We start from the raw sequence: 27,112 nt of genomic DNA on the forward strand, positions 1-27,112 counted from the left end.
CAATCCTAAGTCAAATGATACAATGTAACTTCTGAGAAGAGACCCCTTAGGGATCAACGTGGAGGGTGTAGCTTTACTCTCACACCTCATCAAAGACCATGTTTCATCCTCACTCCATTTTGTTAACACAACAGAAATTCTTAGAACCTGATGAGGTGAGGGGCGCACATCCATCGCACATGAGCACAAACGGCTTTCTCCAGTGTTTCCAAGGCTCTCTCCTCCCCACAATAGTCAAGTCAGAATACACTAAAGAGGCAAAGGGTGAAATCAAAGAACTCATCATTTCCAACCTGGCACAGAGATCCTCCCCACAGTCGGGTGGTCCATTTCCATGATCAAACCATTGTGTAGCACCTGAAAGGAAGAACAGAGAGTCTTAAACACAGATGAAATCTTTCATCTCAAGGGATGGACAAAGATACCAGTGCAACTTATAGTGTTCGTAAAGATTGGGTAACACAACAGGCACTTAAAATTCCCTTTCACAAGCAAGTCCATCAAATATATGCCTTGATGAAAAAAATCAAGGAAAAAAAATAATTCTGCCTGTCTAATTCCTCCTCCTCCTTCAAGAGCAGCTACATGTCACTCCTCCATGAAGCCTTCCCTGATGTCAACCATCAGTCAGAAATCTTTCTCCTCTCAACTAGAATACTTGTCACTCTCTATTCTGTATCTTATGTTTCATTCATTAAAAATATTTATTGAGCACCTAGTATGTTCCAGACACTGTGCTTGGAATTGGGAATGCAAAGATCAATATGAAACATCCCTTGCCCTCAAGGGGTTTACATTCCATTGTCATTAAACAACGTGTATACGTACATTAGTAAACAGAAAATGGTTTTGATTTTGATCTTTAGAGTGGATCTCTGATTTTACTGGTATAGAGAATCCCCAGGTGAGAAAATTCCTTCTACCACTGAGACAATAGGTGACTTACCCAGAATCACACAGCCATCATACAAAACACATACAAAATGAATACATAGCAATTTCTGCTTTTGGACACTAGCAATTGAGGGAACCAGGTTGGGGAGGCATTTAATACAGTAATATATTAGGTGTTAACACAGTAGGTGTTTAATATTTGTGTCTTGAATGATTGCACCAAGCTATCCCCACCAGGGGAAGAATCCTAATATTATAGCATCTGGGTAAAGATTAGAATCTCACTTATAAAACACCAGGGAAGACATCAAGGACTTTGAGTCTGGCCACTTCCAAGATCATGCAATGGCCATTTTCTGTCACAGAAGCAAGAAGCCTCCACGGCATCGTGGTGCTGCACCCTCATCATTGTATTGGAAATGATAATAGCAGATGTACTGGAAGAGCTCACTGATGGTGAAAGGCAAGACCCAGGCATTCACACATTCAACAAAGTCTACATGGACTTCGGGGGGATATTCCTCATGCTATGTTCTAGGGGGCCTCATTTAAGACAGGATGGTAAAAGTCCTCAGAATGTCCTCTAGCCTGTCGGACACCCTTGCCTCTTCAAAGAGACACTGCAATGGAGTATGCCAGATTAAATCATACCCATTTCTAAAAAAAAAAAATCCAGAAAAGCTGATTTCACAACCTTCCCTTGATAATATATTCTACTGCCTATGGAAGCTCTTGAGGCAGCTAGGTGGCATAGTGGATAAAGCACTGGCCTAGACTCAAGAAGACCTGAGTTCAAAACTAGCCTCACTCACTAGCTTGTGACCTTGGGCAAGACACTTAACCTCTGTCTGTCTCAATTTCCTCAGCTATAAAATGGAGTTCCTGATAGCACCTACCTCCTAGGGTTGCTGTCAGGATCAAATAAGATAATATTTGGCAAGTGCTTAGCTCAGTGCCTGGCAGATAGTAGGTGCTTAATAAATGCACGTTTCCTTCCCTTCCCTTGTCTAATTTAACATTTGCCAAGCAGCCTTTGATCAGTGTAAGGAGATACTAGGTATTTGTTATTCTTCTTAAAATACTACGTTGTCTCATTAAGACTAATTCCCTTCTCTTAATTCAGCTAATCAGAGCCAACTCCAGTTGTCTCCTCACACCTCCAATTCCCCCTTCCCCTAGATCTATGCCATTTCTCATTTCCAGTACAGAAGCTTAACAGTGGCCATAGTACCTGGATAATAGCTCAATGAATTAACAGCAAACATTATTCCACTTACATTTCTTTTAACCCCCACCCTACCAGCTGTTTCTTCTCAAAACAACTTTGGCATCAACAGACAATGGAGTGAGTGACAGGCTCACTTTTGGGTCAGTGGATCTCCTGAGTGACTGGCATAAGAACACTCCAATCTTACAGCCACTCAGCACCAGGCTGCAGTTACTCCGCAACTGATTCTCCTATTTTTCTTTTTTTTTAAATTTTTTTATTAATTTATTTTTATTTATCAACCATCACTTCCACAAGCTTTTAGGTTTTAAATTTTTCTCCCCCTCCCTCACTACCTCCCTCCCTAAGACAGTGCACAATCTGATATAGACTATACATTTACATTCCTATTAAACATATTTTCACATTAGTTATGTTGTAAGGAAGAATTAGAATCAATGGGAGAAACCACCAGAAAGAGGAAACAGAACAGAACAGAAGAAAAAAAAATAGCAGATACCATGCTTCCATCTGCATTCAAACTCCATAGTTCTTTCTTTGTGTGTGGATCCTTGCACTGCTGAGAAGAGCTAAGTCTATCAAAGTCAGTCATAGCACAGCGTGGCTGTTACTGTGTACAACGTTCTCCTAGTTCTGCTCGCTGCATTCAGCATCAGCCCATACGAGTCTTTCCAGGTTTCTCTGAAGTCCTTCTGCTCATCATTTCTTATAGCACAATCGTATTCCATTACATTCATAGACCACAACTTGCTCAGCCATTCCCCCATGGATGGGCATTGGTTCTCCTATTTTTCACATCAGGCAGCTATGTGGCACAATGCATAGAGCACTGAACCTGGAAACAGCAGGAGTCATCTTCAGGAGTTCAAATTCTGCCTCAGACACTTACTAGCTGTGTCACCCTGGGCAAGCTACTTAACCTTCTTTGCCTTAGTTTCCTCATTCATAAAATGAGTTGGAGAAGGAAAAGGTAAACCACCCCTGTATCTTTGCCAAAAAACCCTCAAATGGGCTCATGAAGAGTCAGGCGCAACTGAAATGACTGAACAAATTTTATACAGCCTGCTGTTTCGCTCTCCTTGACGTATTGCTCGTACGTTGGGCTTCTGTCCTGACAAATTCATCTAGACCCACGTAGAGAATGTGTTTGCCACCAGCTCCTATGACTGAGCTTGGATGTTGTATGGCCTCAGGTACACTTGGATGGATTCCTTGTGAGCGCTCCAAAGAGCTCACCTCAAAAAAATGTCTCCTCAAAGACAGAATCCTAATTGGGGGGGGAGGGGCTCACAGCAGGATGAAAGGTCATATCCTTTCCTTTGGGTCCTATATAGGGCTGTCCTGAGAATGGAAATGATACAGGCAGAGGCAGAGGCATTTAGCAATTCCAACTAAGGACAGAGACAAAAAGTCCAGGTGAAATGTCTCTTTTAACAATGATCTGCCCACTTCCTCCTTCTTCCCTTGTCCTTCCTTGCCTCTTCTATGAAACACTATTCATTGCTCCACAGCTCACATTCAGAAAGATGAAAAGCAATACAACTCCACTGAGAGTTCTGAAATTAATTAACACTGAAATTTAATCATCTGCCTTAAAGGTAAAGGTCAAGGGACATTACTCAAAGTTTCATGAAGATAAAATACCCAATGATCTCTAAATGCCTAATAGAAATAATCTTTCAAATATCTCATCTGGCTTCTACACTGATTGCTACAAAGAAATCAATGAATGAATGTATTAAGTACTTACTACACCCTGTAGAAGAGGTTTATGTCTGCTAGATTTTCCTCAATTCCTTTGTATTTAAAACAGTAAAGCTTAAACTGCAAGCTGGTCTTGGAGCCAGAAAGAAGAAAGGGGGCTTGTCCCACCTTTGTCATACAGTGTCTGTGTGACCCTGGACAAGTCACTGAACTTCTCAATGCTAAGATTCAGAGAAGATGCTGACATGCATTGTTAGGGAAAGTTCCCCAGGGAGAACTTCCCAAACCAAGGAAATCACAGGTTTACTCTCTAGTCACTATTTCTATTCAAAAGTAACATATGAACTCACAGGATTTCAGAGTGGACAGGACTTCAATGGCCAGCTCGCCCTAAGGAAGAATGAACTCTGCAACATCCCAGACACCCCTCCCCACAGGGCACCCACCTCCCAAAACAGGTCCTGGAATCAACCAATCAAAAAGCATTGGTTAATTACCTACTGTGTGCCAGCAACAGTGCTGAGGTTACAAAGCCAGAACTGAAAAAGTTCTGCCCTCAGTATACCACACAAGTGTGATCAGCATTAAAAATAGATGGGGGGGGGGAATATAGATACACACATATATATTCATATGTTATCTATATGTATACACACATTTTATACATGTGTCTATATACATATAGACACACATATTTACACAGGTGTATATGTATGTATGTACATGTACAGATATATAAATACATGTGAACATATACACACACATATATAGATATAGATAAATATGTGTATGTATTTGTGTGCATATTGAGGGGTAAAGCTGGCTCAGCTAGGTTGGGTTTTTCCAAAGGTTCCTAAAATGTATCATGCAGAATAGAGATTCCCCATGCCAAGTCCTGATGTGGCCATGTTGTCCATTGGCAAGCCATGGGTATCCTCAAGGCCTAAAATGTAAGGATGAGATGGGCCAGAAGGCCCTGGCATCATGTGGCATGCTTCCTTGTCCCAGGTGGAACCAATCAATCATCAACCCTCTAAATCACCTGGTTAGTGTTATCTCAACCGCCAAGTGTAGGGGTGGAGTGTGAGGTCATCTTGAGTTCATATACCATATGAAGAGGGTCTGTGCTCAGTGAAGGGGAGAAAGAGACCAGTGGACATCAGGAACAAGAAGGAAAGAAGCCAGGGAGGCCGCCTGGCCCCACTTTGTGCCCAGCACCTGGAGAGGGACATCCATAAATCACTTGCCCTGGGCAGGGAGCCTGAGGGAGGAATCTTATATCAGGATCCTTTCCTATGCCATGTTCACATTCACAAGAGTGGTCCCGTACACAAGGAGAATGATTATTTCTTCAAAAACTGGCCCAGAGAAATAATTATTTTCAGAAACCAATCACCTCAATCACCTCCTTTTTTTTGTTTTTGTTTTAAATGATTTTCCTCTTTGGTATTCATTGAATATCTTGTTTGCTTTCAGTTTTTAATCATTCTCTTTATCCAGCTTCACACAAGACCATTTTAATGGATTCCAGAAGATGTCATGGAGCTGATCGCCTTATTTTTACCCACTTAATTATAGGACTCCCATGCTGCCTTGTCATTGCATCAATTTCCTAAAGCCGTTTTCAATTGCTCTTGAACTTGTCACAAATACTATGCCTGCCTTATGGCATTCTGGGAAACATGCCGGGAAAGTATGCAAGGACCATGGTCATTAACCTTTAAAAGTAGAAAAAAAAAAAGTCCAAGGGTCTGAAGCCTTGAGTTTTGCCAGAAATAATCACACAAATGACGGTATTGGTGATACTCTTTCTGAGTTTCTTTTTTATTCTTTTATTTTTTTAAGAGATAAAAATGTAAAGGAAAATAGCAAGATCACTTTCCTTTCTTACCAAAACTAGCAACATGATCCCATGAATCTACGTGAAATATAACTCTCCATAATTAACTGCACAAAGAAAGCTGGGATAATTACGTGCATCTCATCATCCATGTTATCATTTCCTCTCAGTGTGTCATGAAAACAACTTTGTGGGGAGACAGAGCTTCTACTGTTATGAAACAGAGGTCATAACTCAGGAACACAGTGTTAAAGGTTAATTTCACTATTTCCCAAACACATTTAATGACCACAAAGAAAACACCCTTAAATACCCTTTCACATGAGAAATTAGACTATAATCCCATCGGCCCCCAACTGCACTTAGATAATGGAGATCGAATTTAAGCCCATAGATTTTCCTGTTTTCTTACTTCATTTAAACAAATTATTGTAACTCAACTTCTTTTTGGTGCAAATGTACATGACATGGACCCCAAATGCCTCATTTCCCTTTTGAGCCCTAATTGTGTGTTCCAACCATTTCTTAAATTAATTGGCACAAGGAAGGACAGAAATAACAACTCTAAAATGGAGGAGGATGGAGAGGGGGTGGACTCATGTAAGTCATGGAATGTATAGAATGATTTACAGGCGCCAAAGCCAAGCCATTAAGAGTCCTCCTCCCCCTGGACTCCCATTACATCATTAACTCAAGCCTTTCAACCTTGCTTAGCACTTGGCTCTTTAGGTAAATTACCCCCAGTGCTCATCAATGGAACCTTGGAGATGTTTGGGAAACCTTTCTTCCCATCCCATGCAGCATGTCTGCAAAGTCTGTTAGAAGAGATGGTTCTAAGCAGTGGTCATGGCAGTGACCTTGGACTGTCCCTACTCATTCAGAATGACAATATTTTCCTACTTGTAAAGAATTTCCCAATTACTCAGTGGTAAAACAATGCAGTTTGCTCAGTTAATAGAAATATAAAAAGACATTGTGAATTTCTTATCCTCCAAGGCTGAGCTGACTGTTGATGTACTCTGACAGCCCAGAAGTGTGAGGGAAGCTATGAGCGAGACCAGGAAAGGTAAATCCTGGCCTCTGCCATGCAATGAGACCTTAGCAAGGATTCAGGCCTCTAGTTTATCATGGCCCTGGCTTCCCCACAAGAGAAGAGAAGAATAATTTCTCTTACCAAGGTTGGGGCCTTGGTCTAAAAGCCAATACTCACTACTTTTACCTCTACCAACTCCTAGTCTCTTTTGAGGAGTAGACTAAGCCTGAAAATGTAGACAGAGAGGGATGCCTTGGTGGAACGCAGAAGGAACTGGTTTTTGAAACTGGATTCGAGTTCCAATTTTAGCTCTGATATGTCACAGAATCACATAAGTTCACTGAGGAAGAATTTCAGCAGCCACCTAAGCCACCCTACCCAAGAGGAATCCTAACTATAATATCCCACAAGGGTAATTGTGTCTGAGCTTGAAGACTCCAAATGAGTCAGTCGATCACTAAGCATTTAGTAAGCCTTGGCTATTTGCCAGACGCTGTACTAAGCTCTGGGGTTACAAAGAAAGAAAAAGAGAATCCCTGACTTCAAGGAGCTCACATTCTAAAAATGGATACAACACACAAACATCTATGTACATCCAAGATTTATACAGGATAAATTGGAAGCAATGAGGAGGAATCCCCCACTTTCGGAGGCAACCCATTCTATTTTGGAAAGCTCTAAGGGTGAAGAAGGTTTTTTCTGACATCAAGTCTGAATGTTTTTTCAGCTTCAACCTATTGACCCCGGATGTGGCCCCCAGGACTTGTCAGAATAATCCTCTTCTACAAGACAGAACTTCAAGCACTTACACACAAAAATCAAACCCTGCCATAGCCTTGCCTTGGATCAGAAATCCCCAGTTCCTTCAGCCGATCTTCTATACGGGGAATCCACATCCTTTACCATCCTGGCTGCCCTCCCTCTCCTACTCTCCAGCTTTAGTCATACCTTTCATCAAATGTGGCTCCTGAAATCAGACATGATATTCCAGATGTGACATGGAGCAGAGTTCAGAGATACCCTTACTCATGAATCTCTTCCTCTCTCAATGGAGTCCCAGATTCCATTTGCTTGTTCATCTACCACACACTGCCGACTCGAGTTCACTAAGACCCCTAGATCTTTTTCATAAAATCCACTGCCTAATTATGTTTCCTCCAACTTGTACTTACGTAAGTGGATTTTTTTTTAATCCAGGTGTAAGACTTGACATTTACCCTTACTATCGATGTGATCTTGGGCAAGTCACTTAAGCTCTCTTGACCTTGAAGGGGTTGGTTGGACTAGACACTTCTAAGGTTCTTTCCAAAGTCCCCGAACTTAGAATCATCCTGAACTCTTCCATCTCCCTCCTCCACATAGCCAATCAGTTGATAAGTCTTATAGATTCTGTTTCTATAAGCTCTTCAACCATCCTCTTCTCTCTACTATTGCCCTAGGTCAAGAGGCCCTTTTCACTTTTTATTTGTTCTACTTCCATATTTTTTGTGTCCTATCCTCCCCTGCAACCAGCCTCCTCACTCTCCAATGAGTTCCCCTACACAACTGTCATGTTGGTATTCCTTGAGCACTGGGCTGACCATGTCAACTCTGTGGTCAAGAAGTTTCAGAGATTGATGGGATCTAGGCAAGAAATAACAACAATAACTTTGGTGAAAATTCTCCCTATGCTACCTGTTAACAGATAAGTCCTGCATCAGGCAGAACCTCGATTTCCTGTCCTGGCTAGACCATAAATGTAAAGAGGACAAAGAACCATAGGTCCAGCTTTGGTCAATGATTCCAGAGTTTCCTTTCAGGGAAGCCAGATACCTCCCTTCTTCCCAATAGTTGTCCTGAGCAATTTCTCTCTTCTTCCTTCAGGGTAATCCTCAAGATGGAATGAACCAAAGCCCACCCAGGGGAAGAAGGGCGTATGGAGGTATCTGATGGAGGCTTTCAGTAGTTTCATGGAATTAAGGCCACTTGGGGTGGCTTGTCTCTGCCATGAAGCTCTCAAATATGCCCTGTTCTTAAGAATCAAGAGGAAGGCAGCATGTGAGAGAACAGGAACACCACTGTCAACATCTGCTTTACTCCTAATTTCTTCAGTAATGAAGTCCTGCCCACAGAGCATGTCAGAGGCCCCTTACTTCTCCATTCAGAGGGGGAGCTGCAGTCTCATCAGGAGTGATCTCCAGGATCAGAAAGCCACAAAGGAAATGATGTTGTGGCCTGCTCAGGATCTGGGCAGTCACAGAGACAGAGGGCCTGCTGATCAATGTGGCAACTGCTCTGTGAGCCAAGGCATACGGAAGCAATGTCGTTTGTTGACATCCTACCAGCTAGGCAGTAGAACGAGAACCAGCCAAGAGACATCCAAAATGCCATCCGATCACCTCCCAGGCTCCATGATCACAGCGTCCTAGGCTGAGCGCTGCAAAGGCCTCAGAGGTCAGCTGTACCAGTGGCCTTTGGTTTTGTCTGTCTCCCAAGGAACTAGCAAAGGGCCTGGCACCTAGTAGGTGTTAATAAATGTTTGCTGAATTTAATCAAGTTAAACCTCAGATGCAATGAATTTGGTTTTGTCTTTGCATCCCTAGTGATGAGAACAATATATTGCATGTACTGAGCCAGAACTTAATAAATGTTTGGTGGATTAGATGTCCGTCAAAAAGCATTTATTAAATGTGTAATATGCATCAGGCACTGTGCTGAGTGCAGGGGATACAAAAAAGACAAAATACATCCCTGCTCAGAGGCTGAGGGGCAGCTTCCACTCACTGTCTCCCCTCACTCACCTACTAAACCCCTCTCCATCAATTCTACTGTAGCATGTAATTTCATCAACCAACTGGAATTGTTCCCTCAAACATTACTCAGTCTTTCCTCTCTCTTCACCCTTCTTGACCCCTTTTTAGCTTTTGCCACCACTTCCCCTTCTTTTCCTCCTCCTGGACATTCTATCCTCCCTAATTTTCCCTGATCCAACTTTTTTTCTGTCTACTTTTCATCTGTCTCCATCTTAGGCCATCACATATCCTTACTTCTCAGCATAAGTGGCCCAAAGACTCTGACCTCGGCCCTCTTCTCTCTTTGTACTCTATAAAAGTCTGTAGTATTATTACTGACTCCTTCGGATTCAATGATGACCTTTGTACTAATAACCACCAGGGCTTTACATCGAGCCCTAGCTCTCTGCTGGACATACCACCAACTCTCTCCTGGCTCTCTCTCAGCATCTCAAGTTCAAGACATCAAAAATGGAACTCATCTTTCCCCAAGGACCACTTCTCCAAACTTTCCTATTTCTTCTAGGCATGCCCTCATCCTTTCACATCACTCTTGTCCTTCAACCTGAAGTCATATTTTACTCCTCCCTTCATTCACCTTTATCCAAGAAGTTGCCAATCATGTGAGTTCAATGTCTTTCATCTGCTCCAATCTCTTATGACTATCATGATAATTCTAGCCTCCTTCAATATTTCTCACTCCTCAGGGAAACTTGCCTTAGTCACAGTGGGCTTCCTGGTACCTCTCATAACTGGATGCCAATTGGCCCTATTACCTTTGATTTGTAACTAAAATTATAAATGATATATATAATGTATATAATATCATATGTGTGTACATGTATATGTGTGTGTCTATATATATATATGTATGTACATATGTGTGTGTGTATATAACCATATATACATCCCCAGGCTCTGTGTTAAGCCTGGGGATAAAAATACAAAAATGAAGGCTGCCTCTGCCCTCAAGAAGCTTATATTCTTATAGGACAGGGGTTCTTAACCTGGAGTCCATAACATATTCTTTTTTAGTATTTTCATAACAGTATTTCAAAACCATTGGCTTCCTTTGTTATTCTACACATTTTATATTATGAACTTAAAAACATTACCCTAAGAAGGGATCCACAGACTTCCCTGGACTGCCAAAGGGCCCCATCACATTCACAGAAAAGGGCAAAAACTTCTGTTTTAATGAAATTCAACCCACAAAAAGGGGGGTGGTGACCCAGTGATGTTTTGGTCACTGAGGTAACCAGAATGGTGGACTGATTTATAGGTCAGTCAATGAACAGAATGAAGAGCATTTTGCTTTTAAATTTTGTGTCCTTTCCATGGTCACTTTAAACAAAGAATTCATTGACTAGAGGTCTCCAAACATCTGGGAAGGCACCTCTCTGTACTTAGCTAGGCTCCTTCTTGAACCTTAGAAGCCTGTGGTTGCCAGGATTGTATTTAACCAGTCAATGGATCAATCCAAAGCCTCCACTGGGGTCCAGACTTTGTGTTCAAGGCCATTCCATTTTGGTAGAACCTGCTTTGCTGTCAGAACCTCTGAGAAGCCATGGTCACCTCTGCCCCACAAAGAGTGGGACTTTAGGGACATAGAGGAGCCTTCCTCTCATTTTCAGCATCTTTTTATAATTAGCCTTGGTATTCACAATAACCTCATTGAAACTTAAAACGGAAATCTGGTTTTGCTTCAGATTTATCTTTCTCCAATTCAGCAATTTGTTTATGTAGATTAAGGGAGCTTGGATTCACGCTGGTCCTTCCGAAGGAACACGCTCCAAGGAAATGGAGACACATGTTGCCTTCATTATGTTTTTTCATTCGAGACCTAATCGCTGGCTGGTGTCTCTGAAGCTCATGAATATTCACTCACTCACATTTTGTATTCAGAGCAACAAAACAGAAAATAGAAATACAGGGTATTTTCTCATTACATATAGAATTCCCCAAACAAAATCCACAGAAAGGTACAAAAGGCAGGAGATTCACAAAACACAAACTGGATCCTCCTCTAACATTGTCCAGGAGTTTAGAAATTACAATTCATGTTTGCTCTCAGTTTATGGCATTATTCTCTAAGGCATTCCTTCTTATCACAAAGACTCGCTAATCTCACTATTTTTCCATTAAAAGGAGACAAAGAATCCTATAATGCAGCAATGTTTGGGGCAGCATGGGAAGAGGAGGGGACAAGTAATCCCAGATGACCCAATATTGTCATTGAGCTGCCTGATGGGATTTGTTCTAGACAAAAATGCAATATTGATTTGCATCCACCTTGGACCTCATCCAATGGGACTGAATGACTGGAATGACCCAAGGAATTCACAACAAGGTGTTCCCCAGCCTCTCTCCTGTGCATAGTAATCTTATAAGGTGGACTGCTAGAACAGAGTGGTCTGAAGGGCTAGTGGTGTGACTCTGGGGAAGCCAAATAACTTTTCTGGGTTCAGTCTCCCCATAGGTTAAAATAAGGAAGTTGGATCTGAGGGCCTTTAAGGTCACTTCCAATGCTAAATCTCTTATCCCATGATCCTAAGAAGTCCATTTTATTCTTCAGAAAAGGGCCTTTCCAGAAAGGCCTTCATCCTTTTAATTAAGGCTCAAGCCAGACCTGCGCAATTACACCTAATTACATAAACTGTGGTGTCTGAGCTGAAGATATGGGCTTCACCCTTGGCCCTGAACCCCCTTCCTTGTGCCTCGGATCCCTCATGCTCCTCCATGTCTCTGGGGAGGTCTCAAGCTTCTCTTTATGGGAATTTAAATATACCCAGAATAAAAGTCCAGAAAGCCTTCAGAGTCACTGATTGCTCTGCCCCTTCTGAGAAAGCCCGAAAATTTCATAGCAGCGAGGGCAGACCATGACACGCAACTGTAAAGGGAAGGGAACAAGCATTTTATTAAGCACCTACTATGTGCCAGGCACTGTGCTAAACCCTTTACCAATGTTATCTCATTTCCCAAAGAAACAGAAATGTATCCCCGAGTTTCACCCAAATGGAAGGGATTAGGGGAGAATGCTATTGTCTTCCAAGCTCCATCAGCAAAGATGGAAAAGTACATGTATACCGAGCTCTCCAAAATATGCAGAGCAGGACATCGACAACTGTGACTTGGAAACACAAAACTGAAGGCATTTCTCTGGGGCGGACTAAAACTGAACTTTAGGGAGATGAAGAGAGGCTCCCTGCTCCAGACATCATGACATCTCAATGCGCATTGTAGAAGCCTGTCTCTGGGGAGGCAAGAAAGCGCTCCCCAGTCAGGAAAGCACTTCACCTGAGGACAAAAAGCCGGGCCTCACCTGACGGTGAGCAAAGACGCCGTGAGCCATAACGCCGCACCATTCGTGCTAATATTTCATTCGCTACGTGACAGTCCGTGGGGGTCCCACCTGTTTCTCCGTGCGCAGAATATACAATCGAACTCACACACGGCCCTGGCTCCCCGGGGCTCTCCCTAAGTACCCCATCCATCTTTCACCTGCCATCGAAGTGTTGTGGCTTGTTTATACACCACTCTTTGTTTTGTTAGAACGCGGCTGTTGGCTCCAGCTCCCTGGGCCGGCCGCGAGACCGGCTCATCAGCACGAGAAGGCCACTGTGACCTGGCACCTGTGGAGCCAGACACGGCGTATGGACGTCCAGATGGAGGCACCGGGCCAACCCATCTGTGAACTCCCTGCGGCGGAGAAGCCAGGAAGGCCTGCTACAGATCTTCAATCTTCTCTCCCCTCCACATGTCATCCTTCCCGGACATTACTGAAATGAAAAACCTTTCCAGTCTTGGAGGCTAGATCAGCACCTGGGGCCAGACAACACACCTCGCTCAGATCAGCTACCCTGCTTCTCCCTGACAGGCCCCTCTCTGTTACTTTACAAGCAAAAGCTTGCCAGCGCTTCCCTCCGAGTCCACACCACTCCCACCCATCGCCCCCTCCCAAGAATTCTTCCGGAAGACTCGAGACAGGACTATAAGCAACAGAGGTTTCAGTCTTCCAGCTCAGATCCGGAAGGGATCTCAGTAGCTGTCCAATCCAATCTGCACCTTAAAAAAAAGAGACGGGGCAGGTAATGGAGAGAGTTCAGGTTTGAAGCCACTCACCCTGGCTTCATAGCCTGGAGCTGTGGCTTATTACTCACGTGACTGTGGGCAAGTCACTTCATTTCTCTGGGCCTCAGTTTCCTCATTTGTAACATGAGGGAGTTGGACTAACCAGACCCTAACATTTCTTCCAACTGTAGATCTCTGACCCCTTTACAAACTCCTTACTAGACTGGGCTCCATGAGAGGAAGGTCTTGTTTTATCCAAGCTCTGTAACACCCTGAGTGTTCTTCACACACTAAGTGCCTAATATGTGCTTGGTGAGATTAAATGTTGACTTGAATTCAAAACTGCCTAAATGACAATATCTGCAGGTTACTGGATCAGTGTCAGCCTGGACACAGACTCTGGTAAAGGGCCACAAGTGTTTCTGGTTCTAGCCTGGCCTCCAGAATTAGGAAGAAGTGCATGGGCCATCTGGCATTTTGAGAAAGTGTGCAGAACTTTAATTATCCTGAACCACCCAGTTGTGTAAGCCCCCATTATTTTATGCATAGGTGGTTATTCTTCCAAAGAGCCTGGAAGGCTGTGGATCATTCAACTGCATGACCAGGCATTCTAAAATGCCACTCACTTCAATGGACCTCCAAGCCCATTTTGTAAACATTCCATCCATTGCTACAGATCACACCCAATCCATGCCCTATCATCCTATAACATTTTTGTTCATGTTCTCCCACAGATCCCTACAAAGGACACAACCAAATCCAGTGGCTTTCCTCTAGGTGACCAGAGAAGCATTTGGGTCACCCAATTGTTATCCCTCACTGTGACTGGCCCACCTCCTAGCCCAATCACACTTTCCCCCAATAATATCCCTTATTGCTCTTCTTCCAAAAAAGGTCACCTTTGGAAACATACTGGAGCCATTGCCTGTGCATTCCTCCTTCAACTTAGGGATCACTCACAATTCTGACGCTTCCAAGATTGTAATGTTCTAAAAGTCATAGCCTTCCACAGGATCATCAGGAAAATACACATCTTTTTTTAAAATAATGGTGGCTTGCACCAGGGAGCAGCTTGAGATGGTTAAGAGCCCTGCCCAATTTCCCAAATGACATCTGGCCCATCCCCTCCCTCTCATTTCAATTATGGATCCAGTTTTTTGCCTGTATGATGTGCCTGCCCAGGGACACAGACTCAGGTGCTATTTCAATGGACCAGCCACTCGAAAGCACATCATTCTTTGTCCACTTGGCTTTTCCCTAAGGATTGTTAGGCTGATATCTTTTGAATAATCATGAATCTTATTGAGGAGGCACTTCAATAATAATAATAATAATGACAGCTAGCATTTAGATGGCATTTAATAGTTTGCAAAGCACAGTATCTATGTTATCTTCTTTAAGCCTTACAAAAACCCTCGAAGGTAGATGCTAATATTATCCCCATTTTACATATGGAGAAACTGAGACTGGGAGAGGTTGTGATTTACCTGGGGTTACACAACTAGTTAAGTGTCTGAGGAAATATTTGAACTTGTGGCTTCTTGACTTCAAGTCCAATAGTGTATCCACTGGGCTAGCTAGCTAGCTGTCTACTTGTGGGTGTGGCTAGCTAAGCTGCCTAGAGCACAATCTCAACCAGAGATAGAAGAACGTCTCAGACTTGGGTCACATTAATAGAAACATGCTGTCAGACAGGGAGGTAATTGCCCTGCTATGCTTTGCCTTTGCCAGATCACTTATGTAACCCAAAGTTCATCCCATTTCAGGAAGGATATTGACAAGTTGGATTATGTATACAGGAAGGCAATGGGGATGATGGTAGCCCTTGAAACCATGACATGTGATAACAGGCAAAAGGAAATGGGGATATTTAGCCTGGGGAAGAAAAGAGTTTGATGGGATGTGGCAGATGCCTTCAAGTATTGAATAGCTATCATGTGGAAGAAAGACTAGATGGAAGGCAGAACCAGGAGCTATTGCTGTCAGTGGCAAAGAGGCAGATTGCAGGGCTGTATACGGCAGGTGGGGAAATATTAATAATTAGGTCTCTTCCAAAGCAGAATGGATTAACTCTGGCTGTCATGATCTTTTCCGCAATGGAAGTCTTTAACCAGATTTTAATGGCCTTTTGTTGAGGATGGAGTTGAGTCTTCTGCAGCTACAAGTTGGACTAATGTCCCCAGAGGTACCTCCCAGTTCTGAATGCCCATGATTCTTCACACACTCAGAAGCTGAGGCAGTATCATCTTTCCTCCTTCTATGATCCCCAAAGATTCATGGTTCCTTTCTACATCAAGGAAGATGGAACTTGGAGAAACTCTGGAGCTATATGACCCTTGCCCATCTGGCCAAAGTCATCCAAGCCTTAAAGAATCAGGAGAGACAAAGAGGCATTTTCACCCTTCGCAATGTGTGGAACCAAAAGTGGTACTTGGCCACATGTCAAAGGAGGAGAGTGGCTGCAGAATGTGCCAGCATGAGCATGAAGGTGAGCTTTCAATGGAAAGAAGAAACAACCATTGTAAAAAGTGAGCAAACACTCAAAGGATGACAAATGGGGGAACTGGAGTGTTTGGGGAAATGAGGTCACAAGCCAAGCTGAGGAGCCCAGGACCTGCATTCTCCATTGGAATGTAAAGTTACTCTGTCTCATCTGTATTTTCAGGATATAAGAAAATAGTTTCTTGGTTCAGTGTGTGTAACAAGACACTTCAAGTGACGGACATTCGTAGCCTGTGGGGAAGTGCTTTCAAATGTGGAGCTCCCAGGGAAAGGGAAAGGGATATCAGCATTCACACTGTAAATGACTTTTAGAGAGATAAGTATTATTCAGCTGTCAAACTGCTATAAGAAAATGATGTCAGGCACTTAAAGAAAAAGCTTTGCAGTGGAAGAGGAAGTTTTTAAAGGGAATTTTCTTCTATTGCAAATTTATAGCATAAAAAAATTGTTTTGGAAACTAACTTGACTAGCCAAATCTTCAGTGTTTGGGGAATGGCTGAACAAGTCGTGGTACATGAATATAATGGAATGGGAAATGAACACAATGAGAAATTTAGAGCAAGGTGGGCAGCAGAGAGAAGGGAGCAGAGCCAGGGGACAATCTCTACAATGAAGACAGCCTCCAAAGTGAAAACAGCATCAAAAGGCAGCCAATTGCTTATTGTTTGTAACAGCCAATTCTAGTCCAGGAGGGTAGATGATGAAAAACTCTCTTCCAATCAGCAAAGAAGTGGAGCAATCCAGGTGTAGAGTTGTACATACACAGCTGAGTATGGTTCTCCTTCTTAACCACTCTGTGGGTGTTTGTCTGCATATGTGCATGTGTTCAAAGGGAATGTTCAAGGTGGAGTAGGTATACCAGGAAAAGCATCAATAAGCTTTTAAAGAATGAAAAAACCCACCCATTGCTGTGAGTGTGTTTTCAGGGGGCACATTCTCTGTGGATTTTAAAATGATTGTCTAGAAATTGTGGCAGTGTGATGAAGCAGATGGAGTTCTGGGCCAGGAACATCTGGGTTCATATTCTGTCCTTAACAGTTGCTTGCCATGTGACAGTGGACAAAGGTGAGTGTTCCTTAACCTTTCTGAGACTCCAGCCTAAGAGACTGGGATCTGCGTTGGTGGCAGCAGCTCCCACACTTGCCTCTATAAGACTTTTGGAGGGAGGCTGAGAAACAGAGAAGAAGGGAAGAGGGAGAGGGAGACAGAGAGAAGAGGAAGGGAGGGAGGGAGAGAAGAATCGAGAAAGACACAGAGACAGAGATAGGGAGAGAGAAACAGAGAGACAGAGATACTGATATAGAGATAGAGACAGAGACACATATATGCTTGAAGAAGGTGCCATGAAAGCCATGCACCTGGGAGGCTGACACCCAGCTCAGCTTGCTGAGTCCCTGGTTTCTTCAAAGAGGCCTCTTCCCTAGGAAATATAGTACCCGAACACAGGTACAACACATTTGTTGAAGATACAATGATGGTTATCCAACAGCTAAGCCTCTCCACGGCTCCCCCCAACTCCCCATCCCTACCCAGTTCTCCTAAGGTCTTCTCTGGCAGCCTAAGCTTTTGCAGTCCATTCCAAACTTGAGAAAGGTATGGGTATGAGCTCCACGTTGTAGCCTCACCATTAGCAGGAAATGTATGGGATGAGAAATTTATTATTATGAACCATAATCACACCCAAAGCCCATCCCCTAGGGATGGCATGGAGGAGATGTGATCTCTATGAGAGGAAACCATACCCACACCCACAAAATCCTCACGGTATTGACGTGTGTCTTCTAGCCATGACTCTAGATTCCTTGGTAGCAGAGAAATAAACTTTTACTACTTCTTTTTCCAGATCACGTGTTCTCAAATTGAATTGAGATCTAATCACAACAAAATTTATAAATTACATAGTCCAATACTGAAGACCAGAGTAGCAAAGCACTGTGTGTAAAGGAGTCGGGGAGGCCCCACTCCCACCCTGCACTGGCTCCCCGGGGAGCAAAAAGAGAATACCTTCCTTGTGTGGCTTTGGAAGGTACAGGGTTGAAACAGGAGATGTGGCCTGAAGGAGAATCTCCGATTTCATACCAGCATATCTTTAATCATGACAAATTTTCAGGATGAAAGCAATACCCAAAGCATAGGATCCCAGATTTAGAGATAGAAATGGCCTCAGAGACCATCTAGCCCAAATCTTGTCACTTTACAGATAAGGAAATCGAGACCCAGGGAATGAAAGAGTGGCTTGCCCAAGGCCAAATAGAAGATGTGAACCTAGAATACCAGACTCCAAATTCAGTGCATTTTTCATGGGATCTCACTGCCCTGAACCCACTCCATGGGCTTTTCAGAGGTGGATGGATTCCATGGTCAGAACATGAAGTTGGGGCCATTGAGGGGCACAACAGCATTGGTCTACCATTGCTACCCTGAGATACTCTGCCTAGTGGGCCAGCCACCCAGCAACCAGCCTGAGCCACTTAGAGATGTCCTCTGAACCTGCACCCCAAAACTGAAAATGCTTCTTGTTCTCATTTCATCAAAAGTGAGGCTCAAGAGTTACAGAGATAAGTTCAGAGTCAACTGATTGCTCCTTCTCTGGAGCTGACTCTCCCACACCCACCAGCCAATCTTGGAAGAAAGTTTTATTGCAGCCACACAGAGCTTCCATTCCCATGGGGAGCCAAGCTCAAGGGTACAGATGTTGCTTATGGTTTGGGCAGTTTATAAATAGTATTATCAGACTGATTGAAATCCTCTGTGTGCCATTAACACTGTCACAGATGTTTTCATGTAGAACTCTAAACATAAACATCGATTTAAATAGAATAGAGGGACAGAGAAGCACTAGACCTGGGATTTCACTGGGATCAGCAACTCCAAGGTAAGGAAGCTTCCTCTCCCAGCGCAAGGAGGCATCCTCTCTGAATCTCAGAGACCAAGAGGGTTGCAAGGAACACTGAAGGATTCAGGGAGTTGTCCAAGGTCCCACAGCCTTTGCATGAATAGCCATCTATGTGTATCTATATCTACCTATATCTGTGCATATGTGTACACATATACATGGAGATATGTAGCTATGTGAATATGTATGTATGTGTGTGTACATGTGTATGTACATATGTACAGGATAGGAGTATTTCATCTCAAAGGGAAACTTGGAAAATATTGTAGACATGTGGTGCTTTAACACAGGGGCAAGAATATTTCTATAATAAGGGTTTTCATGATTCATTATTTGTCAATGGTTTTGTATGTCACTGACCTCTCCTGGATCCTCCCCTACTTCTCTGGCCTCTCCTCAATCACTTTGGCAGGTTCATCATCCTTGTCTTATCTCCTATGCATGGGTGTTGTTCAAGGTTCTGCCTCTTCCTCCTCCTCCTTCCCTTCTCCCCTTTCCCTCCTCCTCCTTTTCCTCCTTCTCCTCCTCCTCCTCCTCCCCATCGTCGTCATCTACTTCTTCTTCTTCTTCTTCTTCTTCTTCTTCTTCTTCTTCTTCTTCTTCTTCTTCTTCTTCTTCTTTCTCTCTCTCTCTCTCTCTCTCTCTCTCTCTCTCTCTCTCTCTCTCTTTCTCTCTCTGTCTCTCTGTCTCTCTGTCTCTTCCTCTCTCCACTGGGTTTCATTTTCATCTCTACACATAACGACTCCTAGATCCATATATCCAGCCCTAGTGTCTCTCCCGAACACCAGCACCACTTCACTAACTGTCCAAGGACCTCTCCAATTGGATGGCCTGTATATATTTCTAACTCCACATGTTTTGATCACAATGCATGATCTTTTCTTTGAAACATCTCTTTTGCTAATTTCCTAACTTCTCTTGAGAATACCATCTTCCTTGTCGCTTCTGTTTATAACCTTAGTGACATCTCCAGCTCTTTCTTCTTCCTCATCACTCACATCCAATCAGGTGCTAAACTTTGACAATTCTATTTCAATAATATATCCTGCGTGGTCCAATCTCTTCCCTCTTATAGCCAGCATCCCAGTACAGGTTCTTACCCAGACTAGTCCAACAACTTGTGAATCAACCCCATGACTCAAGACCTTCTCTTTTCCAGTCTATCCCCCATTCTGATGCTAAAATGACATTCCCAGAGCAGAGGTCTAGCCATGTCACTCCTTGGCTCAAAACACTCCAAGCACTTCCAATGACCTATTGGATAGAAGAGAAGTCTCCCTGCTTGAGCTTTAGCATTTAAATCCCTTTGTCACCTGGCCCTAGCCTAGCTCTTCAGGACAGTTGTACATCATTCTTCTCCATGCCCTTGGCATCCCATCCAATCTGGCCTGCTCACCCAGTTCCATGCATGACATCCCACCTCTTGCCTCCATGCATTTTTATGGGTTGTTCCCCATGTGAGGATTACTCTGCCTCTCCACCTTGGCCTTTGGGAATTCCTAGCTCCCTCCTTTCAGTACAGGTCTCACATCCTACAAGAAGCCTTTCATGATGTCTTCCACCTCCACCAGCTTTTAGGCCCTTTCCCTCTGCTCTGGTTTATTCTGTATTTAGTTCATATACATTTTCTGCTAACTCATCCATATATATACACTGACACTTCCCTTCCCCCATAAGATGAAAGCTCCTTGAGGGCAGGGACCATCCTAATGTGGGTCTCTGAACACCCAAGTCTAGAATCCCAATGACCCTAAAATAGTGCCTGGAACATTGAAGGCCCTTAATAAATATTTGTGGGTGGTGAAATAAGGAGTAATAACCTATCCTGGTGCTAGAATCATTTGCTGACATGAATAGTTTTAAAAGAGAAAAGCAGAATAAAAAATACGATTCTGTCCAGAAATGCTCAGGGCCGTATAGCACCAGAAGCACAAGTGGGGATTCTTTGAAGTTACAAGATTGCGCTGTTGTTTTGTTTTCACAGGTGCTGGGATAAAACAAGACCACCTTGGGAAATGAGCCTAAAATGATGACCAGCTCATATATGCTGGAATGTTTGGATTCCCATCCCCCTGGCCAAAGCCTCCTCAAGTCCTACCTTCATCTGGGAGTCGATCTATGTGTATTATGCTGAATTTCCCCATGAAAAAGTATTCTTGCAACTCCCTGACTCAAAAACACCTCAAAGGAGATCTTGCATTTTCTCTTTTTTAAAACCTCTATGTTCACCCCAATTAGCTTTAAGTTAATTTAATAAAAGGTGTGTCCTGCCCCACCTCCACCTCAATTAGAACAACAAACACGATGCTATACTCAATGAAACTTTATCAAATGGGAATTCCTCTTTGAGTTATGGAATCAAGTAACTAAAATGGAAATGGCATTCAAACACTTCCACTGAATCAATTACAGTATAAACGAACAAACCCTTGGCCACTTTAGAAAGATTGAAATGCCTGGAGACTGTGGATGAAATCAGACAAGGTTAAATAATCAAGGTATCAGGATCCAGTTGAAAGAATTCAGCACTCCTCTAGAACTATATATACCAAAGAGAGATCCCAGCAGTGAATCAAGCCAAAGTTTGTGACACAAATCCCTGACACCTATACCAGGGGGTAGCAAGACGGGCAGGGGTGAGCCCAGAGGGTATGTAATATCCTGCTCCCTCTACTGACCACGGCATCAATGAACCTGGACCAGTAAGAAACCACGTATCCAGCTGGGAGCTGGGCTAAGACAAAAGAGATGGCTCGTGAAGGAAAAAAAAAGGAATAGCCGACCTCTGTGGGCAGAGAGAAGCAGTCATGGACTCTACCACGGCATTAATCCTCAGAGCACTTCAGATGGACTTCTTGTGGACTCCTGGAAGGATGAAAGGACTTCCACCCAACCAAGAGCCTTCAGCCACCCCTGTGCTACATGTGATCTCGAAGCTTAAGCCCAATTGCCCTTGAATCCTGTATGAGTTTATGGGAGAATATGACCCAGCATCCAGAAGGGAGATTTTGGTACCAACTGTCTTTACTATCCCACCTTACTAATACCTTGAAGTTAGTTTACTCTGGCTGGCTATTAAATAATGGGGAGCACTCTGGATGAGGACTCTTGAGCAAGAGATACCACCATATCCTAGGGTTACCTCTAGAACTCTGAAGGAAGAAGCAGTCAGTCATTTTCTAGGGACTCAGTCAATCAATATGAATGGGAACAAGGGGCAACTGGTCCTGGAAGGGGAGTTCCATGAGGATGGGTGAAAAGAACCACGGATGCATAGCTTGGGTAAGGAGAGGCTTCAGGGAGACTGAAGAAGGCTTTAATTATCTGGAGGAGGACTTGTGAAAGACACGTCAATCAATAAGCATTTTATTAAGGGTTTACCATGTGCCAGGCATTGTGCAAAACACTAGAGATGTTTTTAAAAATCAAGGGCAGTCCCTTCCCTCAAGGAGGCTGCATTCTAATGAGGGAAACAAATGCATATAGTGAAATACATACAGGATATAGAGAGAGCAGATGGAAAGTCACCCAAGGGAGGGAGGGAGACTAGCAGCTGGATGGACCAAGAAGGGCCACCAGTAGAAAACTCTATCAGAACTGAGCATTAAAGGAAGTCAGAGAGGCAGAGGTGAGGAGGGACAGCCGTGACAAACATCCAGGAATGGGGTATACAGCCGGGGCCAAGTCGCAGAGACAGGAGATGGTGTGTCTTCTGTCAGGAATGACAGGTCTACAGCTTGAGTCCACAAGGAAGAAACAAGAGCAAGGCCACAGATTGAAGCTTGATGTCAAGGAAGTCTTCTTCACCAAAAGAGATCCTCCATAAAGGAAGTGGGTGTCTCCAAGGGTCCCAGCCCTTGGCACTCTCATCATCAGACAACTGCAGACCAAAGCCAGAGGGTCACTTATCAGGACCGTCAGAGGGAGAGAGTTCTGTGTTAGAGTGCATCGGATGGGCACTCAGGGCCTTTCTGGGTCTGACAGTCTCTTTTTCTATATTTCTGTGATCCTGCTTTCCCAGTCCAATAGCTAAACCAAAACATTTCAGATACAAGTCAGGGAAGACTCTGGATTAAAATGAATTTTGAATCTCTCCCTCCCCAAGGTCTGTGAACACATGTGAATAGGACAGAATCGACTTAGTGCCAACATCAAAGCAGAAGGAGGCAGAGCTTACTGGAGTCACTGGGAGTCACTGAGGAGGGAGGAAGGCAGCAAGCAGGCTTCCAGAATCTTGTTCATTATTGCCGGCCATTTGGTTATGTAAGCCAGGCAACTCAGGGCACATTAATGGAGAAGAGAACTGACATGATTCGTTTATTTCTTGATGGCCGCCAATCTGGGGCTATTTAGTTATATCTTGGTGACAGATAGGAGTAACAGATTTGGACTAGATTTGACCCAGAGATAGTCCATCATTTATCAAACTGCAGAACCAAATAAAATTCCATGCCCCACCACATTTCGCCATCATGTCTCACATCGAGATGCATTGATAGCATTCCTTATCTGTTACCCCTCTTGCAGAGGGCCAAATAGTCAAAGGGCTTAAACAGAGTTCTCAGGAAGGAAAGTCCCTAATACCTTCCAGGACATGGAAACTATGCATTTTGAATGAATGTGAAGTGACCCAGGCAGTCTAAGACAGGAGCTCAGATGTAGGTGAATCTGGATCCCCACCCCCTTTACAGAAGACCCCCCTCAGCCAGGCTCAGGGGGCTCCCAATCTGACAGCCAGCGACAGCTCAGCCTGAGCTCCTATCCATCAGCACTCACTCAGGTGCCAAGGCCTGGGCAGACCGGCTCCAACTCAAGGCTGAAACTTTCTCAGTCAAGGGTCATAGAAGTGGCCGCTTTCTTTGCCTTGCCTAAACAAATCTCCAAAGGAAAGCACATCAAAGGACTGGTTTGCAGCCACAAGCTTTAGTCCCTTTACTGTTTGGGCTTTTAAGGAAATTCACCGTGGCTGGGCCTCAGGCTGAGAGGGATCACTAAAATGTGAGAGAGAGGGAAGGGGGGAGGAGGGAGGAGAGAGGGAGGGAGGGAGGGGGGAGAGAGAGACAGAGACAGAGACAGAGACAGAGACAGAGGAAGAAGGAAAGAAAGAAAGAAGATGAAAGAGAAAAAGAGAAAGAGATAGAAAAAAGAGGAAGAAAGAGAAAGAAAGAAAAAGTGGTATGAAGAAGTTGATGAAGAAAGAGAAAAAGAAAACTTTTACTCTCTAGTTTTGTTCTTAATTTTCAATAACAATAAATATTCCATGTGAAGAACAGTGGTCCCAGAAGGGGTGGAGAACCTCAAGGTCACGTGTGGCCCTCTAGGTCCTCAGTGCAGCCCTTTGACTGAATCCAAACTTCACAGGACAATTGGTCAAAGCGCTGCACTTGAGGACCGAGAGGGCCACACGTGGCCTTGAGGCTGCAGGTTCCCCACCCACATGCCTCCTCTAAGATAGCAGGCACAAGAGAGGTTTTGTGGGCCCACACTGGCTGGCCTGACGGTACACGCTGCTGGCTCTGGAGTCCAAACGCCAGCTCTGCCCCTCACTAGTGATACCCCCTGGGCAAACCATTTAACGCTCCTGAATCTCAGTTTCTCCATCTGTAAATTGAGGGGTGCTGGGCAAACTCAGTGTCCTCAGAGGTCCCTTTTAGCTCTGGCTCTATGATGCTGTGATTAGTGAATAATATTAGGAGTTGTACTCTGCAATCAAAAGGCACCGTGGAGAGAGGAAAAGCAGTGTGGGAAGGCCATTAGTGTTATTGCATTATCCATTTCCAGGGTCAGGATTATTTATATAAATAAGAGTTCATACACAATGTCTCCTATTACTTAATTCATCTGATTTAAGGATGAAAATGAAATATACTTCGATTCTCCATTTTTCTGAGTCTTTTGAGGTAGTTTTAGACCTAAAATCACATCATCAGCATCATAATAGAAGTAGAAGAGGTAGTAGTAGTAGTAACAACAACTCACATTTATATAATGCTTTCAGGTTTGCGAAGTGCTTTAGAAATGTTGGGTCCACAGGCCCCAAGCAGGTCCATGGGTAGATTTCAAGGGGTCTGTGAACTTGAATTTATATATACATACACACACACATAGAGATATCTTTATTTTCATTAGCCTACAACTGGAACTTAACATTTCCCTCAAACATGTTTTTAAAAACATGATTCTGAGCAGGGGTCCCAGAGCTTTCACCAGACTCTAACTAAAGGAATCCATGGTACAAAATCTAGTCTGACTCTTGGTGTTGTGAAAACAGTGCTGGGCTTGCACTGAAATGAGCTGGGTTTGAACTTGTGCCCTACCCCCTTCTACCTCACTGGCCAGGGGCACATTACCGGATCCCTTCAGCCTCAGTTTTCTCACACATACAGTGAAGGAGTCAGACCAGGAGCCCTTGCTGGGGCTAGTCGGGGTATGCGACCTTTCTAAGGTCACACAAATTAGTGTCAGAGCCAGGAGCAGCTAACAGCTAGGTCTTTGATGCTTTCAATATTCTACATTGTACACAATACAACTTCCAAATATATTGGAGCTAGCATACATTTTTAAAGCACTCCTGCGCATACAATACTGCAATGATAGATGTGGTCAGGTGGCCCTTCACTGGGGGCCTCCACCGCATACCAAAAAGTGGCCATTCTGAAACCCAATGATGCAGAGATGTCAGATTTTTGCAGAGTTTAGATGCAAGCCAGAATCTCCCATCTTAATGTCTAATTCCATTTGCTTTTCCACTAACCGAGTTCATGAATCAGAATCCAGAGCCAACAGGAGCCTCAGTGCCAGCCCATGCACCCAATTACTCAGGCTCAAAACCCCAATGTCACCCTTGACATGTCTTCCCAAACATGTAGCCTTCTATTCACACCATCTACATCTCGGATGCATGTTGTCTTCCCTGTTAGAATATGAGCTCCTTAGACCAGGGACTAGGTTTTTCTCTCTTTGCATCCTTAGGGCTTAGCATAGTGTCTAGCACAGTTATAAATGCTTGTTTATTTATAACTGCTTGTTGGCTGACCAACAGGCCAGGTGTCTGCTGGCATTCAAAGGGCTGACTTGTTTCCACTTAGCCTCAGAGTGCAGAATTAGGAGTAAGGGGTAGATGTTGCAATTGGGGGCTGTTGACTTTGGCGGGGGGGACTTCCTGCTCTAAGTTCCCTAAAGTGGAATGGGCTGCTTTGCTGGTCTTCAAGCAAAGGCTCAGTGACCATGCTGTCCTAGAAGGATGCTGAGGCCCCCTTAACTCTGATACTCTAGGATTTCAGTTCTGTCTTCTAATCAGTTGTGGTCACCACATTTCAAGATGGTCATCAATAAGCCCTAAACAAAGTCCCCCATGCATTGGGTGGACCCAAGAGTCAGACCTAAGGGTGAGAAGGCTTGGATGGGTAATGATGTGAACCCCTGAAGAGAGATCACAGCATCGATGGGGAACAACACTGCCATCCATAAGATTGTGTAGTCACAAGGGTCAGAGTGGAAAGGGATTTCAACAATTGTCCCCCAGAAGGATTGCCACCCCCCACTGACTGGATCACAGACCCCTCCAAGCACAGCAGGATCTGAGGCATCATCAATATACTTTTCAATTTTCATCCCCCACCCACTCCTGAATCTCATGTATAACATAGAACTTTAGACATTGGCAATCTTGTATTATACAGTGGTAACATTTCAAAGTCTCACATACATACACACACACACACACACACACACACACAGAGGATTCTGAGGACTTGATGGAGCATGGATCTGGGACAGGAAGACCTGAGTTCAAAGCCTGCTTCAAATGCTTACTAGCTATGTGACCCTGGGCAAGCCACTTAGCCCATGTTTACCTCAGTTTCCCTGCTGTAAAATGGGAGTAATAACAGTAGCTGCCTCCCAAGGTTATTGGGAGGACCAAATGAGAAAATATATGTGAAGTGCCTGCAAACCTTGAAACCCCATGTAAATGGTAGCCCTGGGATTACATGATAGGACTTTGGTGGATGTATTAACAGCTGTATAACCTAAGAAATTTCAGGAAATTAAACAGATTCTCCTGATTTTATTGTGAGAGTAAGATGCTATTGACAAATGAAAACATCATACAGACAGAAATCCCACTGGAATCATAGCACCATCTAAAGACGCAATGATTGAAAATGAGCTG

At 43.8% G+C, this 27,112-nt stretch overlaps 1 protein-coding gene across 2 annotated transcripts in view; it reads right to left on the reverse strand.

The window, feature by feature from the left end:
* Positions 1-27,112, reverse strand: part of SUGCT (succinyl-CoA:glutarate-CoA transferase) — a 619,772-nt gene that overhangs the window by 124,902 nt on the left and 467,758 nt on the right. For both annotated transcript variants that reach the window (XM_020964410.2, XM_020964409.2), the window contains one exon: positions 294-357. In XM_020964410.2, the coding sequence (XP_020820069.1) occupies positions 294-357 (64 nt within the window). The remainder of the gene's footprint in view (positions 1-293; positions 358-27,112) is intronic.

Source organism: Phascolarctos cinereus, unplaced genomic scaffold (assembly GCF_003287225.1).
Source record: "Phascolarctos cinereus isolate Bilbo 61053 unplaced genomic scaffold, phaCin_HiC Scaffold_4;HRSCAF=312, whole genome shotgun sequence".
Taxonomy (NCBI): Eukaryota; Metazoa; Chordata; class Mammalia; order Diprotodontia; family Phascolarctidae; genus Phascolarctos; species Phascolarctos cinereus.